We start from the raw sequence: 19269 nt of genomic DNA, 5'->3' as shown, positions 1-19269 counted from the left end.
CCGTCCCGCCGGGTCCCGCGGCACGGAGAGAGCCCTTCCCCTGTCGCCCCGCCGCCGCCCTGCCCTCCCGCCGCGCAGGGACGGGGACAAGGACGGGGACGGCGACACGGTCACCCCCCCGCGCCCCGCATGGCCTCGCCCGCGGCGCCTGGCGGGGATGCCGGCCCGTTGGCGTGGAGACGCGCGGCGCCTCTGCGGGCTCCTCCCCCGCGGGGCACCCATTGGCGGTGGGCCCGCGCGGAGCGCTCCGTGATTGGCCGGCAGTGCCGTCGCTCGGGCCGAGGGGCGTGGCGGGCCGGGGCCGCCGCAGCCCCGTTCATTCATTCCCCCGCCCGCGGGTCCGGCGCGCCGGGGCGGCGGCGATGGCCATGGCGATGCACCGGGCGGCCGGGGGGCACCGCGCCGAGCCGCGCCGCCGCCCCGCTGCCCTCGCAGCCGGCCCGTAACCAGCGGGCTGGGCGGGGGCCCCATGGGCCGGGGCTAGGCCGGCGGCGGGGGCGATGCGGGCGGCAGGATGCCGCGGCTCCCGGTGAAGAAGCTCCGGAAGCAGCTGAAGCTGCTGCTGCTGCTGGTGCTGCTCACCTTCGCCGTCTGGTTCACCTACCTCCACATCAGCCTGGTGCGCCAGGGCCGCGCCCTGCGCCTCCCCTTCGCCTACGGCAGAGGTAACGGGGCGGGGGGCGGGCGACCCCCCCCTCAACTGGGGGCAGCGCCGGGGGGCCCCTCCCGGCCCATCACCCCGCGGTGCGGGGTTTCGGTGGAGTTTGGGCACGCCCAAGGGTGGTGGGTGCCCCCCGCCGCTCTAGGCTTCCAGAGCATCCCCCAGCGCCGCCGTCACCCCGCGCCCGCGGGGGAGGGACCCCCCGGGAGGGACCCCCGTCCCAACGGCAGCTTTCAGCCGCCATCGCCCGGGCGGGTTTGGGGCCAGCGGGACCCCGCGGCGGGCGCCTCGGCACTGGCCCCGGCGATGCACCTTCGGGACTGGGGTGAACAGAGGAGCCCCGGGAGGGACCCCGAACCAGTCGGGCGTTTTCCGTTCTCCCCCCTTGAACGCCTCTGTCCTCGTTTTTCCGCCCGCCGCCTTGGCTGCGGTGACAAAGAAGGCCATTTATAGCCACTGTCGCTGCTTGGAAGGGGCGAACCCAGCCCTCCCGTCCTTTCCTGACACTTTCTCAGCGCGTGTTTCTCCATCAGAGACAAATCCTGCATCTGCCAGCCTGGGCTGGGGCCTGGGGAGCGATCCGGGGTGCTCGGGGCGGCGGTGATCACCCTATGGTTCTGCTTCATGGTTAATTAGGGGCTTCACGGTTTGTTAGGGTAACGGCTGGACTCGATGATCTTGAGAGTCCCTTCTAGCCAAAATTATGACTCTAGGATTAATTGCTGCCAGCTTTACCCTTGCAGACCTCGCTGGGCTGCTCGGGTGGTGCAAAACTGCCCGAAACGTTTGCTGGGTGAAACTTGAGCTGTAACGTTTCTGGTTGGACTGAATTCGCCTAGCCGTTTTTGTCCTAAAAAAACAGGAAAGAAATGAGAATTGGTGCTTATTTAGGCAAGCAGCGGCTTTCCTGAGCGGGTCAGAGCGGCTCCTGGGGCTGGCGAAGCCTCCCAGCTGGCAACCCCAAAGTTTCTGGCTGTAGCAGCAGCATGATCCTGCACTTTTTGGGGCCTGATGGTTAAATCAGGGAAATGGGGGCAATGCGAATGGGAGAAGCGGGAAGCGAGGCTGGTTTTGCATCGCCTGGCGGGGGGTGTGCGGGGCTGCGCCGCTGGTTCCCCTCCGGCTGCAGGGTGATGCTTAATGGCAAAGCCACCAGTTACAGGAGTCTGCCCCCCAGCAGCCCCTGTGTCCCGCAGTTATCGGGGTGCTGAGGATGGCCCGGCGGGTGTGTTCTGCTGGTTCTGCTGGGGTTTAGGGTTGCTCCATGGGCCTCTTCCCTGGGAAGCTGGACCTCGCGGGCCGGATCCTGCCCATCCCCGCTGTCCAGGACCGGACTCCGAGGAGATGCTGCCCCTCGCTCGGGGATTTTCCGTCACCCCTGGGCAAGACTGTGGCAAAGCTGGAGTTCAGGTCCTGCCGACAGTTGGGTTTGGTTTTGTGGTGCGGTGATGCAGAGGGGCTGGGGGAGGCTGGAGGGGTCTGGTCACACGTAGATGGGCCCCGGTCCCAGCAGAGAGCAGAGTGGGGGAACCAGGGACCTGTTTTAGCTGGAAAAATATTGGAATTAAAAAAATATACATATCCAAGGAAGAAAAATACATATTCAAGAAAAAGCTTGTTATGAGGATTTGGGGAGAGAGGGAAGGGTTTGCGGCTGAGCAGAGCTGTGCTGGAGGGGCCTCTGGTGTGTCCTGGCCCCGGGTCCCCTCGGGACAGGGGGACGCTTGTCCCTGGAGGGACAGGGGTGGCTGGGGGATGTGGGGCTCTGCAGCATCACCGCCAGGGTCCGGCTCCTGCAGGAGTCCGACGTTCCCTGGGGACTCTCGGTTTTGACCAGAACCCGCCGCTGAGGATGCTGCCCAGCTCGCGTCAGCTGGCGCAGGACGCACGAAGAGGAGGTTAATTACTCATTAAAGGCAGTGTCGCCAAGCAGATGGACTTTCTGCAGGCGCAAGGTGCAGGGCACGAAGGTTTTGGCAGCTCGGGGGGATGTGAGGTGGGGAGGACCAGCCAAGCAGCGCCGGTGGGGTCTGCGGGGGGCTGGGGGGCTCAGTGAAGATGTGGAAGGGACTATTTGGGGCCACCCGTGTCCCCTCGGCCCAGCCAGCATCACATGTGGAGCTGGAGCATCTGGGGACTTGGCTGGGAGCCGTGCTGTTGCTGCATCCCTGAAAGAATAACTCCCCGTTTTCTTATCTTCTACAAGTAGATAATTACCCTTCTCTGCCTAATTGAACACACAGATTCCTCATCTGAAATAATGAGGCCATTACGGTGTTCTCCCGGCTGGAAACCGCGCCGGGTCAATGGGGTGGAAATGCTGGCGTGCCAGGTGGGGAGGGAAAGAGGAGGCAGAAAAAGGAAGAAGGGGGAAAATCTGACAGTGTGACTTTGGACCGGCTCTAGCAGGGGCGCGCCGGTGCTGTTCGGTGCCGTCGCACCGCGGCCGTGCTTTGGCACCGGGGGTGTTGCCGGTGGCGGGAGGCAGATTTCGGGAGGGGTTTGCAGCGGGGGTGCTGCAGGATGCCAAAGCGGGAGCAAACCCCGCGGGGTGTCTCGGTACCCGCGGGCACGGCGCTGCCCGGGTCCCGTGTGTGTCACCCCGTGGGCTCTGGGAGAGGAACCGCTGGTGCGCTGGACCTGTCGGGGTCCGAGCGCCCCGGAAACGCCCCGGGCCCGCGGCAGCGATGGCTGCAGTTCTGTTGGGTCGGGTGCTCTTTGCTCGGCCCGGCGCTGCTGCAGAGCCGTGTCCTTGCCCGTCCCCCGCCGGGGACCCGTCCCTCGGGTCTGGCAGGAGGGAGCAGCTTTGGGGTGACGCGTTTCCCGTGAGCTGTGGGGGATGAAGCGTCCCTTTGGGACGGAGCGGTCGAGATGGGCGCTTTGCTGTTAACTGGGATGCTGAAACGCTGCAAGCCGCAGAGGGTCTCATCCTTTTGTCAGGGCTGCTGGAGCAGGTGGGGGCGAGGATGAGGAGGAGCCCTTTGAAGAGGAAGGGCAGCGGGATTGTGGGGCGGCTGAGCTGCTTTTCCATCCCTCCCGTCCCTGCTGGCAGAGGCTGCTGCTTTGGGGTCTGCAAAGGCAAAGATGTGGCTCCTCAAAGGGACAACTTGGCTTTGAACCACCTTGTGGTGGCACCTGTCCCCAGCCCTGCTGCCACCCGTCCCCCTGGCATCCGGGGTCCCCAAAAAGGCCCCTTGAAGCCAGGGGAGGTGGGAGCTGCAGGGCTTGGCAGTGGAGTGAAAACCCACAGGAGCCCTGGACATGGGGCGGGGGGACAGTTTTGGCACATGTGTCCCTGGTGACGGCAGATGGAGCAGAGAGCAAAGCGTCTCTCCCCCATCGCTCCCCAGCGCAGAGGCTCTTCCAGGGCCTGGCAGCTCAAGTCCTTTTAAAACACTAAAAAAAGACATAAAACAACCCGATAGAAATACTCTTCATCCCCTTTATTGTGAGCATTTGCTGTCAATTAATTTCCTGAGCTGTTTTCCCCCTCTCGGGGCTTCTTTTGAAGTCTCCATTAACCGCAGAGCTGCCGATGCTCCGCAGCGAGCCGGGGTCACCCGTCACCCTGCTGTGCTGGGGACAAGGCAGGTCCCTGTGGAAGGGGCCTCGGGAAGCCTGGGTGTTGGGTCCCTCGGCTGCTTGGCGCGTCTCCGGCCCGGCCGTGCTGTGCTGGAGCCCAGCAGCTTCGGGAGCGTCCTGGAGGGGACATCGGGGACCACGGCAGGGACGAGCAGCCGCCTCGAGGTGTCGGTGGCTGGTTGGCTTGGCGGTGGTGGCAGCCAGGGGTGGGCACGGAGATGATGGATGGGATGTGGATGGGAGATGGAGACGGCTGGGTGACGGAGCTGGCCAAGAGCCGGCCGCTGCCCGGCGGGAGCGCGCAGTGCCATGTGCAGAGCATTTCGGGGGGCTGTGTCAGGGCTGTCCCTGGGTGGCAGGTCTGGGACGTGGCAGGGGAGCGCAGAGCGGGGTCACGGCGAGCGGCTGTGGAGGGGGCTCGTTAGCAGCGATCGGGAGATGCAGCGTGAGCGAGGGGCATCTCTGCCTGCCGGAGGTTTGGAAGGGCTCCAGCGAGCCGCAGAGCAGCCCCGGCTCCGAAGCAGCTGAAGAAAGGGGCTGTGTTCGGGTGAGGCAGTGGGCGGGAGAGGAAGAGGAGGGCGGAGGAGGCAGGAGGAGCCGCTGAAAGGCTCTCTGTGCTCGCGGAGGGGGCGGCACGGGGGGTTGTGTGACCGGGATAAGGGGAGCTCGTCGCCCCGCGCCAGGCAGTGGGTTGGTGCTCGGTCCCTGTCCCGTGTTCCCATCCTGAGGACACCCCCAGCTCATCGTCCAGGGGCTGTGGAGGGATGCGGGGTGGAGGGATGGAGGGATGCGGGGTGGAGGGATGCGGGGTGGAGGGATGCGGGGTGGAGGGATGGAGGGATGCGGGGTGGAGGGATGCGGGGTGGAGGGATGGAGGGATGCGGGGTGGAGGGATGGAGGGATGCGGGGTGGAGGGATGCGGGGTGGAGGGATGCAGGGTGGAGGGATGGAGGGATGCGGGGTGGAGGGATGCGGGGTGGAGGGATGGAGGGATGCAGGGTGGAGGGATGGAGGGATGCGGGATGGAGGGATGCGGGGTGGAGGGATGGAGGGATGCAGGGTGGAGGGTTGGAGGGATGCGGGGTGGAGGGATGCGGGGTGGAGGGATGGAGGGATGCGGGATGGAGGGATGCGGGATGGAGGGATGCAGGATGGAGGGATGCAGGTGAAGCCGGGGAGGGGCGCAGGGGGAACCAAAGCTGCCAGGAGCTGCCGGGCTGCAGAAGGGCTGGAGCAGCAGAAGGGGCTTCAGAGCTGAGTTTCCTGTCCCCGCGCTGGGGACGCGGGGTCTGTGCCGCTGGTTGTGGCCGCTGAATGCTGATGGCACGGGAGCCGTGTGGCGGGGGCTCCGTCTGACCCCGATTTTGGGGTGTCCGTCCAAAGCATAAGAGACCCAGCTGCTGTGGCAGAGAAAGGGGATGTGCCCTCCCCAAAAACCGAGTACCTTTTCTAAGTGTGCACTGTTCCTGTGGGGACGCTGGTTACTTTAGTGCTGGGAAGGAAGTGTGTTTTCAAGCAAGCTGTCCCTCGAGAGCGCGAGGAGATGGTGGGAGCTGCAGGGGCTGCCGGGGTTGGGAGTAATTAACACAGCACGTGGTAATGAAGTTGTGTGCGGGGCTGTTAGCCAGGCCTGCGGTGGTGCCGTTGGTGTGGGGCTTGGGGGTTTGGGGACAATATGTCTGCAGGTTTGTTCCCCCGTCCCTCCCTGCCGGGAGCATGGGCTGGGGCAGCCCCTGCGTGTCCCCGTGCCAGGTGAGGGGTGTCCCAGAGGGGAGCAGCGCGGGGATGGGGACATGGCGGTGTCTGGGTGTCACCCCGTCCTGCTCCCCGCAGATGGCGAGCGGTCCGGGGAGGCGGCGGGGCCCGGCAGGCGGCCGGCGGCGCAGGCAGCGGCACGGCGCGGCGGGGCCCCGGACTCCAGCGAGAGCCGCGAGGACGAGCCCATGGTAACGGGGACAGGGAGGGACCCGGGCTCACTGGTCCCCGTCCCCTGCCCAGCTCACAGCCACCACAGCAGCTCCGGGGGGGGAGGGGGCACAAGCTCCGGTTCTGCTCAGTGACCCTGAGCTGGATCAAAAACTCCCCAATGTCCCACGGACACCAGTGGTGTTGTCCCTTTATTCATGGACACTGGTGTTGTCCCTTTACCCACAGACACTGGTGTTGTCCCTTTACCCCTGGACACTGGTGGTGTTGTCCCTTTACCCACAGACACTGGTGTTGTCTCTTTACCGCTGGACACCGGTGGTGTTGTCCCTTTACCCACAGACACTGGTGTTGTCCCTTTACCCCTGGACACCGGTGGTGTTGTCCCTTTACCCACGGACACTCGTGTTGTCCCTTTACCCACGGACACCGGTGTTGTCCCTCAGGAAGCAGAGCAGCATCCCGCTGCCTCCCCCCACGAGCGGATGTAGCGATCGCTCCTGCTCTTTTGGGGACAGAGCCCAAAACGTTCCCTTTCCAGCCGCCTGTCAGAGCGCTGAGCATTTTGGATGCACAGAGAACTCACTGTTCTGGAGCAGTTTCTCCCCTCCGCGGAGGAAGGGCAGTGAGTTTAGCTGGAACACCTGGAAGCTGCTCCCAGGCCGCCTTGCCAGGGCTTTCCCGCCTGCCCGTCGTTCCTGGCTGTTCCCCTCGCTCGGCAGCGCTTGGTGTCCGACACGAGGCGCTGGGGTCTGGGATCCCCGTGGGGGCGCGGGGCCGACCCGACCCCTGTGCCCCTGTTCCCGCAGAGCGAGGGGCAGGACCTGGACGGCTGGTTTGCCCGAGGCCCCGACCGGGCCCCCCCGCGCCCCCTCAACCTGACCCGGCAGCCCCTGCCCTGGAGCCAGCAGGTGGGTGGTGACGGGGGCGGTGCAGGAGGGGTCCCCGAGCAGTCACCCCATCGGTGGGCGCTCCGTGTCCCCGCAGCTCCAGAGCCGCCTCCAGCGTCCCCCTCGTGCTCTGTGTCACCGTCCCAGGGCTCTGCCCGGTCCCGGGTGCATGAGGATGAGCTGCTGGGGGTCATGTCAGGGTGTCAGCCCCTCCTGAGCCTGTGAGGGGACAGGGGGACATCTGGCCGCGTGTCCCCTCTGGATGGTCCATCCTGGTGCTGGTGGGATGGGTTTGGACGGGGCCGGGTTTTGGTGCTGTTCGCAGACAGCCTCCCGTGTCCCGTGCGCGGCAGCAGGAGGGCCGTGTCCCGGGGCTGCCGTGTCACCTGGGGCTGGCGCAGGGCGGGGAGCTCGGGCCCTCCGCGGGGTCCCTGCAGGAGAGCCGGGGCGGGTGACACCCGTGGGGTGGGACACCGCGGATCTGCCTGCCCCGGCGCTGTCCCTGGGGGACGCGTGAGGACCCCCCGGCCCCTCCCGTCCCGCAGTACAAGGGGAAGGCCAACCTGCACGTGTTCGAGGACTGGTGTGGGGGGGCCGTGCGGCACCTGCGCAAGAACCTGCACTTCCCGCTCTTCCCACACGTGAGTGCCAGCCAGGCAGGGTGCTGGGGGTCCCTGGGGGGTGCTGGGGGTCCCCACGGGTGCCTCCAGGGTGCTGTGGGTGCCTGCGGGGTGCTGGGGGTCGTTGTGGGTCCCCGAGGAGTGCTGTGGGTCGCTGAGGGGTGCTGTGGGTCCCCATGGCTTGCTGTGGGTCGCTGTGGGTCCCTGCTGGCTCTGGGCTCAGTCCCTGGCAGGTAACTCCCAGCAGAGTGGGGTTGGAGGGAGCGGTGAGTGGCGATGGGACCTCCCTGTCCCCTCTGGTGCTGGGGACCCCAGGGTGACCGGGAGGAGGTGGGACGGTGACACTGGTGCTCGTGAGCCTGGGCATGATCTGTTCGTGTCCCCGTGTCCCCTGCAGACCCGCACCACGGTGAAGAAGCTGGCTGTGTCACCCAAGTGGAAGAACTACGGGCTCAGGATCTTCGGCTACATCCACCCCTTCAAGGATGGTGAGTGCTGGAGCCCCTTCTCCTGCAGCAGAGTGGGGAAGCTGCCTCCTTCTCCCTTCTGGGGCCACACGAGGACACAATGGCTCTTGGGGACAGTCCCCAAGCCCTGGCTCCCACTAGGAGGGGCTTCCCAGAGCAAAGACCCTTTTCCTTGGTTGCTTCAAAGGGAGGCGAAGCCTTGATCCCGTCAGGATGGAGCCACATTTGGGGTCCAGGTGGCCCCATCACCCCTGTCTCTCTGTCCATGATTCCCCACACGAGGCACCGGCTGGGCCCGCGTTCCCGGCGCTGCAGGACCCCTCCCTGGTCACCTTCTCCTTTGCTCCGCAGGGGATTTCCAGTTTTCTGTGGCGTCGGATGACAATTCCGAGTTCTGGCTCAGCCCGGACGAGAGCCCGTCCAACGCACGGCTGGCTGCGTTCGTGGGCAAGGTGCGCCCGCCGTCCCCGTCCCCCGCCTGCCCCAGCCGGGGCTGCTCGGCTCGCACCGCCAGCGTCCCCCTCAGTGCCCATACCCGCCCGAGTGCCTCCTGGGGGCCCCCAGCGCCGAGTTAACCATGTCCCAAACCCAAGGCTGCTCTTCAGCTACCGCAAATTCTCCTTTGTACAAGTGTCTCTGCTGCAGCAGCCCTCAGAGGCAATGTGCAGCGTCCCTACGTGACTTTGCCCCTGGTTCGCTTGGCCCCGGGTGTCCCCGGTGCTCTCACAAGTCCCTCTTCCCTCCGCAGCTGGGCACCGAGTGGACGGCGCCGGGGGAGTTCACCAAATTCAGCTCCCAGGTGTCCAAGCCCCTGCGGTGAGTGCGTCCTGGATGGGGGGAGACGGGCGACATGGAGCTGCTGGTTCCCCATGGCCCGTCTCAGGGATGGGGGAGATGGAGCTGCTGGCCCCATGCAGCCCTGTTCCCCCTTCCCTGGGGGACACCCCGGCCACCCTCCCTGCCCAAAGGGGCTCTGGGCTGGGCAGCAGCGGGACCACCCTTGTCCCCAGGGCTGGGGGTGCTGGGGCGCAGCCACCTCTGAGCTGACGAGGTGGGGACAGGGATCCCCCTGATCTCCCGAAGCTCCTCAGCAGCGGTGGGGGATCAGACCCCCCATCACGCCGCCCCGGGGAGGTTTCGCCGTGTGTGAGCAGGACAGAGGGGGTTTCCCGCGATGTTCCCCTGGCAGGAGCTCCGTGGCGTGGTGATGCTGGTCCAGCGGTGCTTTCTAACCGGCCCCTTCCCTTCCCGCAGCCTCATGGCCTCCAGACGTTACTACTTCGAGCTGCTCCACAAACAGGACGACCGAGGCTCGGACCACGTGGAAGTTGGTGTGAGTGACTGTCCCCAGCGTGGGCTCCGTCCAAGGCTTGTCCTGGCAGGAGCCGGTGCCAGGGCTCTTCCTGACGCACGTTAAACGCTTTACGTGTCCCCTCTTTACGTGTCTCCTCCCTCCTCTGTCCTCCCGGCCCCTGCAGAGCAGCGGGCGGAGGGGACAGGGGGACATGTCCCCTGGGGGCTCCTGCCCGGAGGAGCCCGTGGCTGGGGCCAGGAGCACCCGGAGGTGTCAGAGCAGAGCGGGGCTCCCCAGACACCTGGCTGGCTTGTGTCCCCGTGTCGGAGTGGGAGGGATGCCGGGATGACGGAGGGGGTCCCTTTCTCCTTATCCCTCGGGGACACCCTTGGTTTCAGATGGGCCCCCCCTGCTCTGGAGCCGGGCTGTCTCTGGGAGGGGAAGGTGTTGGCTCGTTGGCAAAGGTTTCCTCTCTCCCAAGCGCTCATAAATCACTGGAGCCACACTGGTGCCAGCAGAGCACAGGGGCTGCCAGCAGCCTCCCTCCTCCTCGCCCACCTCGCCCTGCTCTAGCCCATCTCCCATCTCCCGATAAGATCTGCGTTTCGTGAAAAACAAACACATGGGGGAGATGTATTTTTGCTGGAGGGGGGAAACCTTTCAGATGTGCAGAAAGAAACAACAACAAAGCGGGACCCTGGTGCGTCTGTGCCCGCGGGTGTTGATGCCTTGTCAGGACAAAGGCTCCAGAGTGCGTGTAAAATGCGGGTGGTTAAATGGGTGTGGGGGCTGTGAGACCCCCCAGGTCAATGCGAACTGGCCCTGTCTGCTGTCACCGTGTGTCACGCAGGGTCTGTCTGCTCCCTGTCCCTCCGTGCGGGGCTGGGATCAGTGCGGGCGCCTTTCTGGAGCCGGGGATGCTGAAGGGCTGGGGGTGCAGCTGCGTCCCAAGCCTCTGCCCCTCCCACTCACCCTCCATCCCCTTTTATTTTTCTCCAGTGGCGAGTTTTCCTCCCCAGCTTGAAGTTTGAGGTGATCGACTCCTCCTACATCTCCCTGTACACGGGTAAGGGCCACGCGCGGCGCTGCGGCGAGATCCCGGGAAATCAGATCCCAGGGGAAAATCCGCAGCCCTGAGTCCCCAGAGCTGCCGGGGGGTGTCAGGGGCTGCGATGGGGGGGTGGTGCTGGGGCTGTGCTGTGACCCTCTGAAAACAGGGTGCGGAGGTGACATGTGACAGAAACAGCTCTCCTGCTGCTCCAGCCTCATCCCTGGCCGCTCAGCCCGGCCCTGAGTTACGAGGAGCTGTCGTGTGAGCGGGGATGGATGGCGCAGGGTTTAATTAAATCTATAGATCTTCTGTTTCCTGCCCTGGCCCTGGCAGCACCGAAGGGCTTGATAGATGGGTCCTGCCCCCGCGCCCGCTGCGCCGGGGCCCGGCCATCAAACCCCCCCGGGAAGGCGTCGATACGCAGGAGGGGCCGGGCAGCAGGGGGATCGATGGGAGAAGAGCGCTGGAGGAGGATTGCTGCTTGATGCAGCTGCCCATGAGATGGATGACGTGCAGATAAATTCTAGCCGCGCTCTGTCAGCGCTGGAGAAGCTCTTTCCAGTTCTCTTTCCCACTTGCACAGCAGCATCCCGGGGCGAAGCCACTTCCCTCGTGGGGACCCCGTCCCCGTGGCAGGGGGGCACCAGCAGCGCACGAGCATCTTCCTCTCTTCCCTTCCCCGCCCTTCCTTCCCCCGGGCGTTCCCGCGGTGCAGCCCGGCTTTGGGGACATCCGGGGAGCCTTTCCCTGCTGCAGGCAGAGAACACAGGGCTGGGAAAGGGGCTCCTGTGTGGCCCCTGGGCAGGAGCACCCGTGGGCGCTGGGACAGGCGGCTCTGAGTGTGGCCACGGTGACCGGAGCAGGGTGACCTCCCTCGGGAGGGCCTGGGGGTGGTTGGTGGCCAAGGCCGATGTGCCACCCTTGTCCCTGAGCAGCCGCCAAGCCCAGCTCACCTGTGTTCGCTGCACCTCCGCGGGGAGAGCGTTGGCGGCTCAGTTCCCGTATCCTTGGGAGGTAAAACCCAGCCCCTGTCCCTGGGCGAGGTGAGCGATGCTGAGGTCGGCTGTACCCTTGAAATCTTGGTGCTCATTAGCTGATGGCAGTAATCATTAGGCTGATTAGCCAGGGGTCTGCCATTGTGCAAACACATTGGCTGCCCGTGTCCCCCGGGGCAGGAGGAACCCGCCATCCTGAGCCCCTCCAGGAGGGACGGTGGGGTTGGAGGTGCCACCTCGGGACGCTCTGGGACAACGTGTGCCCCTGGGGCTCAGCCCTGTTCCGTCCCCGTGTGCCCCTGGGGCTCAGCCCTGTTCCGTCCCCGCAGACGAGTCGTCCCTGAAGATGAACCACGTGGAGCACATCCCGCAGAGCCCGGCCAGCCACGGCGGCGGCCGCCTCTGGGACGCGCACGGGGCCGACATGCTGAGACCCGACCCCAGGGACACCTTCTTCCTCAGTAAGGGGCTGGGGCCGCGGCCCTGCGCGGCCCGGGGGGAATCTGGGAGGGAAGAAGGCAGGACCTGGCTGTCACAGGCACCCCGAGCCTCCCGCCTGCCTTCTACCCAGCTCCGGGGGGGCGGACACCTCTGCTGGGGACTGCAGGGGACAGGCTGCGATGGTTTGGGCACAAAGGGTGAGGTGGGCTGGGCTGTGGCAGGGGACAGGCTGTGGGGGTGGCAGGGGACAGGCTGTGGGGGTGGCAGGGGGCAGGCTGTGGGGGTGGCAGGGGACAGGCTGGGCTGTGGCAGGGGACAGGCTGGGCTGTGGCAGGGGACAGGCTGTGGGGGTGGCAGGGGACAGGCTGTGGGGGTGGCAGGGGACAGGCTGGGCTGTGGCAGGGGACAGGCTGTGGGGGTGGCAGGGGACAGGCTGTGGGGGTGGCAGGGGACAGGCTGGGCTGTGGCAGGGGACAGGCTGTGGGGGTGGCAGGGGACAGGCTGTGGGGGTGGCAGGGGACAGGCTGTGGGGGTGGCAGGGGACAGGCTGTGGGGGTGGCAGGGGACAGGCTGGGCTGTGGCAGGGGACAGGCTGTGGGGGTGGCAGGGGACAGGCTGTGGGGGTGGCAGGGGGCAGGCTGGGCTGAGCCAGCGCCGCCTCTCGCCAGCCCCCGCGATCGAGCCGTCCCGCGTGGAGAACGTGCTGGTGCCCTGCGCCTACAGCCCCAGCTACGTGGTGAAGGATTTCCCCATCGCCCGCTACCAGGGCCTGCAGTTCGTGAGTGTCGGCTGGGACAGGTCACGCTCCCAGGGGTGACAGTGGGAGATGGAGCACTCTGCCCCGGCCCCAGGGCACGGCTGCTCCCCTCTGCTTAAAATCCAGAGGAAAGTGTTCCTGGGTGGAGGATCAGGCTGAGCTTCCCCAGCTTGGCCCGAAAGGGCTGGGGTTAACGCACGGTGGGGTGTTTGAGGCGCTGGGGGTCACCTCGGCGTTGAGGGGCCACCCTGGTGGCCGTGGGTCCGTGGCTCCTGGTGTCCCCGCAGCGAGCCTGCCCCTGTCCGCAGGTCTACCTCTCCTTCGTGTACCCCAACGACTTCACGCGCCTCACACACATGGAGACGGAGAACAAGTGCTTCTACCGGGAGTCCCCCCTCTACCTGGAGAAGTGAGTGTGGGGGTGCTGCGCGGTGGGAGGGGGGCGGTGTCCGCAGGGCGCTGCAAAGGTGGCGCTGGGATGCTGCGTCCTCAGCCGCGTGTGCCCAAGCTCGGTCCCCGCAGCAGGGCAGGGCCACCCCGCGCTGGCTCCAGGCCCGTTCCCGGGCACGCAGCAGCCTGAGCCCTGGCAGGCTCCCAGCTCCGGCATCCAGCTGTGCCCGGGCAGCTGTTCCTCCCTGGCGCGGGCGGGCTGGCGTGTGTGCGGGCACGTCGCGCCGTGCAGGCCCCTCCCTTATCTGCGGGACCTCATCTTTCCTCGCTGTCTCCCAGGTTTGGTTTTTACAAGTACATGAAGATGGATGAGGAGGAGGAGGATCCGCGCCAGCGCGCGTTCCTGTTCCTGGGCGCAGACAGTGAGTCACCCACCGCGCTCTGCCGGCAGCCGGCGGGGCTGAGCGTGGCATCCCGCCCACAGCCCCCGCTCGGGGACACGGCTCCGGGGTGTCCCCAGCCGCCCGTGCTTGTCCCCCAGCAGCCCCATGCACTCTGCGGTCGCACATCCCGCTGGCTCAGCCCCCAAGCCTCCTGCAGGTTCATCTCTTGCTGGAGACCAGTTCGGTGTCCTTGTCCCGGGCCAGCCACTGCAGGGCTGTGCCGGCCGGGACCCTCGGCGTGACAGGACAAGGGGAAACGGCCTCAAGGGGCACCAGGGGAGGTTGAGGTTGGATGTGGGAACAATTTCTTCCCCAAAGGGCTGTGGGGCATTGAACAGGCTGCCCAGGGCAGTGCTGGAGTCACCATCCCTGGAGGGGTGGACAGATGGACATGAGGTTCTCAGGACATGGGACAGTGACAGGGTGGGGTATGGTTGGACTCAAGATCTTGAGGGTCTCTTCCAACATAAACAGTTCTGTGATTCTATGGTGTTTATCTCTGCCTTTACTCCCCAGATTTCCTGGAGGATGAGGATGAGGAGGAGGAAGGGGTGGACAGCCCGGAGCCCACAGACCCAGCTCCCCACGCCAAGAAGGGCTTTGGGCCGGTACCCAAGGGGAAGGAGGCGCCGCTGGTCACCGGGGCTGACAGGGATGACCTGGACTATGACGGCTTTGGGCAGCGGCAGGGCCGGGCCGAGGACGGCACACCCGGGCAGGCGGGGGCATGGAGCCCGGCCAGCGCCAGCCCGGTGACCATCCCTGTCCCCGCGGGGGACACGGACCGCACGCCCCAGCAGCTCCGTGGGCGGGTGCTCAGCTGGTTACCACAGGATCCCATCAAGGGCGAGGAGGATGAACTGGGGCTGCTGGCATCTCCCAAGCGTGCCGGGGCGCTGAGCATCCAGCCCCACCTCGCTGCTCCCATCTTCGGTGGCAAAGCCAAAGCGCCGGGTCCCAGCGAGGCTGCAGCACCCAGGGAGGACAAAAAGCCCCAGAAAGCCCCGGAAAAGGTTTATGTAACCAGGCTGCAGCCAGGGAAGCGCAGAGCCCCGGCCCAGGAACCAGCCTTCCCCGGCATCTTCCTCTACCCCAAGGCTCTGAGGAAGGTCCATCTCCGCTCCAGGGCCCCCCAGAAACACCCTGTGGCCCCCAGCAAGCTCCGGGCCCCCCCTGGCCGCCACAGCCCCTGGCTCCTCAGCACCATCTCCAGGGACAGGGACCCTGCCCGGCGCCACGGCAGCAGGAGGTGGCAGCGTCTGTCCCGGCTGGCGACGGAGCGGCGGGGGCTGCCCGGCCTCCTGGCCCTGGGCACCGAGGGGCTCTTCAGCCGCGAGACCCGCGAGGACACGACGCCTGCCCCGGGCAGGACAGCGGCCACCGCCGATTACAACTCCTCTGAGGCCACCCGCTCGGAGGGGACGCGGGTGACGTCCTTTCTGAAGATGTCGGAAACGACCGCGTCCCAGCAGGAGGAGGGAAAGGGCCCGGAGGAAGGGGAGGAGGAGGAGGTGTCGGACTACAGCTACGAGGCTGGGGAGCTGCAGCCGGGCTGGCTGGAGGACTCCATCAACTGGCAGAGGACGTTCAGCGTCAGCTCGGTGGACTTCGAGCTCCTGCGCTCCGACTGGAATGACCTGCGCTGCAACGTCTCGGGCAACCTGCAGCTGAGCGAGAGCGAGGTGGTGGACGTGGTGGCCCAGTACATGGAGAAGCTCAATGAGAAGAACGGCGGGTAGGGGGACACGGGTGGGAGGTTGGGGGGACGTTTCTTCTCCTGCTGGGCTCCTTGGGGCTGGGTGAGCTGGATGGTGGGGAGCAGCGCTTGCAGTGAAGGTGCTTCCAAGTGCTTCTCCTTCCCCCGCAGCATCTACACCCTCCTGCGGATCGTCAACGTGGAGAAGCGCCGGGACACGGCGCGGGGGAACCGGTACCTGCTGGAGCTGGAGCTGGCGGAGCGGGGCCAGCGCACGGTGCGGCTCTCCGAGTACGTCTACGTCCTCCTGCACCAGGGCCAGCGGGACAACAGCGCCGAGGCCAACGCCGAGGGGCCGGCCCCGGGGGCCACCGAGCAAGCCCCTGGCACCTGGAGCGTCCCCTACGGCAAACCCGTGCTGTGCCGGCCCCTGCGGCTCAGCTGGCGGCAGGACGTCACGGTGCACTTCGTGGTGCCCGGTAGGTGACGGCAGGACGTGTCCCTCTGCTCCCTCGGCATCCTCCGGTGGGAGGAGGGTGATCCTGGGCTGGCCTGGGGCGTGAGGTTCTCTCTTCTCATAAGGACGTGGGGAAATGGCCTCAAGTTGTGCCAGGGGAGGTTTAGGTTGGATATGAGAAATTTCTTCCTGCAGAGGGTTGTGAAGCACTGGAACAGGCTGCCCAGGGCAGTGGTGGAGTCACCATCCCTGGAGGGGTTTTACGTGGAGATGAGGTTTCAGGGACATGCTTTATAGGTGGCCTTGGTGGTGTTAACGGTTGGACTCAATGACCTTGAGGGTCTCTTCCAACCAAAACGATTCTGTGATGGTCTGAGATGCTGAGGTTCTCTCTCCTCAGAGGGGTGTTGGTTTGGGTGGGGACGGGGCTGCTCTGGGACCCCGCGGCGACCTGAGGGACATTTCTGGCTGTGTCCGGCAGTGAAGAACCAGGCCCGCTGGGTCCAGCAGTTCATCTCCGACATGGCCCACCTGTACGGGGCCACCAAGGATGCCAACTTCAACGTCATCCTGGTGGACTTTGACAGCGACGACATGGACGTTGAGAAGGCCCTACGGGATGCCAGGCTGCCCCGGTAACCCCTCCATGAGCTCTGGTCTCACCCTGCTCCCCCCGGGGGTCTGCAGGGCTCCTCGTGGCGGGATGTGCCATCCTCGTGGCGGGATGTGCCATCCTCGTGGTGCTCACACAACCCGCTGTGAGCTCTACCTCACCACGCCTCTCCTCCTCTTTTTGGGGATTTAAATGTGTTTCCTACACGGAGGAGCCGGGGATGCAGAAACCTCCTTGGCAGGAGCTGTAGGCACCTGACCCCTTCCCGAGGAGGTCTCCCGTCCTCGCTGGTGTCCCTGTCCCCTTGGCCGTGTCCCTCTCAGTCACCAGCACCGACCGCCCTGTCCCCTCCCCAGGTACCAGTACCTGCGGCGCACGGGGAACTTCGAGCGCTCGGCCGGGCTGCAGGCTGGCGTGGACACGGTGGAGGTGAGCGGGCAGGACCCGGCCCTGGCCGCGGCGGCTCTCCCGTCCCCCTGACCCCCCGCCGGTGTCTGTCCCCTCGCGCAGGACGGGCACAGCATCGTGTTCCTCTGCGACCTGCACATCCACTTCCCCGCCAACATCCTGGACAGCATCCGCAAGCACTGCGTGGAGGGCCGGCTGGCCTACGCGCCCATCGTCATGCGCCTGGGCTGCGGCAGCTCCCCGAGGGAGCCCAACGGTGAGTCCGTCCCCTCGCCGCGACGCCCGTCCCGCTGGAAATGTCCCCACTTGCCCCAGGGGGCTGTGGTTTGGTTCACAGCCGTGCAGGGAGGAGGATGAGGGTGGGTCGGGTTTGCTCTGAGGTGGGATTTGAGCCCAAAAGCGATTGAGGCGCGGTGGGTGCGATGTCCCCAAAACTGGGCTGTCACCTGGTGCACCCCCATGGAGCCATGATGGGACTGGGGTGGGGACAGGGCGTTCCTGTGGCTCCCCTGTGGCAGAGGGGACACCCTGGGGACTTGGGGTCCCCCTGCACCCCTCACCTCATCGCTCTTTCCCCCAGGCTACTGGGAGGTGAATGGCTTTGGCCTCTTCGGCATCTACAAGTCGGACTTTGACCGTGTGGGAGGGATGAACACGGAGGAGTTCCGGGACCGCTGGGGCGGGGAGGACTGGGAGCTCCTGGACAGGTGAGGCTGGGAGGACTGGGAGCTCCTGGACAGGTGAGGCTGGGAGGACTGGGAGCTCCTGGATGGGTGAGGCTGGGAGGACTGGGAGCTCCTGGATGGGTGAGGCTGGGGGTCCTGGCACCACCAACCCCCCGGCAGGCCCTGTGGATTTGGGAACATCCCTTGGGACAGCCATTGTCCCCTCCCTTCAGCTGGCTTATGGCTGGGGCGGCGAAGGGGCAAAGCCCCTTTAGGAGGGGGGACTTTAGGAGGCCCACATCTGCCCCCCGAGCGTGTCCCCCAAAGCGTGTCCCCCTGAGCATGTCCCCATCTGGCCGCAGGGTGCTGCAGAGCGGGCTGGAGGTGGAGCGCTTGCGTCTCAGGAACTTCTACCATTACTACCACTCCAAGCGCGGCATGTGGAACGCCCGCAGCAAGAAGCCCCCCAAGGACTAGCGCCCCGAGCCCGGCCACCGACCGCCCCGCGCCCGGAGCCAGGTCACCGCGGTCCTCGCTTGTCCCCAGCCTCCGCCGCCACGCTCGGTGCCGGCACGGAGGGCGCCCGTACGCAAACCGCGGTCATTTTGGGAGGGGGGAGTGGGGAGGGTGAAAGTGGGTGGTGATTTTTTTCTTAAGGGTCTAATTTCTTAGTCAGAAATGAATTTATTAACTCATTAGCAGCAGGGCAAGGGGCATCCTGCAGTTGGAGGCTAAGGCCTCTGTGGTGGTCCCAGAGCTGGGGGTGCCTGCCTTCTGCTGGCTCTGCAGCCCTTCTGTTGGCTCACCCCCCAAAACACACCCTGTCCCCGCGCCAGGCCGGGAGCTGAGCCCTTTTTGGGGGTGTGAGCCCCTGGGGCTGCCCAAACGCTCCTGCCCCCTCCCAGGCAGCTCCTGCGGATGGGAGCAGGGGTTCAGCTCTGCCCTGCCCCGCGGGGACGTGGGGACACGCTGCCGTGACCCCACAGGGACATGGGGACACGCTGCTGTGACCCCGCGGGGACATGGGGACATGCTGCTGTGACCCCGCGGGGACATGGGGACACGCTGCTGTGACCCCGCGGGGACATGGGGACACGCTGCTGTGACCCCGCGGGGACATGGGGACATGCTGCTGTGACCCTGCGGGGACATGGGGACACGCTGCCGTGACCCCGTGGGCCCCATGGCGGGACGGGCTGGCATTGCCTGTGCCCAGGGAAACTGGGCTGGGCTGGGAAAGGGCAGAGCCCGGAGCCGGTACGGGAGCAGGTGAGAGCAAACGATGTTTCCAAGCTAATTTCTGTGAAATTATGAGGTAGGAAGCTGTTTTCAGGAAGTTTTGTCTGTTTGGGGATTTTTTTTAATTCTTAAAAAATAAAATTGATGTCTTGGCTGGGATTCGCTCCCCCTCCATCACCTCGTGCCGTGGCAGGGCCGCGGTCCCCAGCAGCACAGGCGCGGCGAGCCGGGTCGGCCTGTGTCCCTGGGTGGCGGTGGCCGTGCGGGCTGGCAGGACGCGGTTCTGCTCCCCGTGAGCGGGGCGGGAAGGTCAGAGCCCCGTGGGACCGAGCAGGAGGACGGGCCGGGACGAGGACCCGCTCTCCTGGCTGTCGCAAGGGCCCCTTGGCCGCTCCGTGCGGCGAGGAGCAGGCGGCAGATGTTTGACGCGCAGATGCAGGTCTGGGCTTGCAGGCGATGCTGAGCCTCCGCCCCACAGCTGGCTGAGCTGCAGCTGCTGCGCCCCACGCGCTGCGGGGGCGTCGTCCTGACACCCCCTGGGGCCAGGGAGCCGTGAGCTGTCACCTTGTCCCTGCGACCCCCCAGGCTGCCGCCACCGCGTCCTTGCTGCCCTGCACAGGGAGCAGAAGCAGCCCCGGGGATTCCTCTTGAGGAATCCTTTTTTATCCCCGACC

General features: G+C 66.0%; 1 protein-coding gene across 1 annotated transcript; it reads left to right on the top strand.

The window, feature by feature from the left end:
* The first annotated feature begins 311 nt into the window (after positions 1 to 311).
* B4GALNT4 (beta-1,4-N-acetyl-galactosaminyltransferase 4) lies at positions 312 to 18754 on the top strand. Its single transcript, XM_082058990.1, has 20 exons — positions 312 to 665; positions 6077 to 6189; positions 6979 to 7080; positions 7605 to 7700; positions 8077 to 8167; positions 8498 to 8598; positions 8895 to 8962; positions 9401 to 9479; positions 10440 to 10506; positions 11816 to 11947; positions 12596 to 12705; positions 12993 to 13093; positions 13414 to 13496; positions 14034 to 15252; positions 15385 to 15692; positions 16152 to 16305; positions 16640 to 16712; positions 16794 to 16947; positions 17272 to 17398; positions 17719 to 18754. Exons 1-20 carry the CDS (start codon positions 515 to 517, stop codon positions 17831 to 17833), a joined length of 3444 nt encoding a protein of 1147 aa, XP_081915116.1. The 5' UTR covers positions 312 to 514; the 3' UTR covers positions 17834 to 18754.
* Positions 18755 to 19269: the final 515 nt, after the last annotated feature.

Source organism: Streptopelia decaocto (genome assembly GCF_964273445.1).
Source record: "Streptopelia decaocto genome assembly, chromosome: 7".
Classification (NCBI taxonomy): Eukaryota; Metazoa; Chordata; class Aves; order Columbiformes; family Columbidae; genus Streptopelia; species Streptopelia decaocto.
This window is presented reverse-complemented; position numbering and strand designations above follow the sequence as displayed.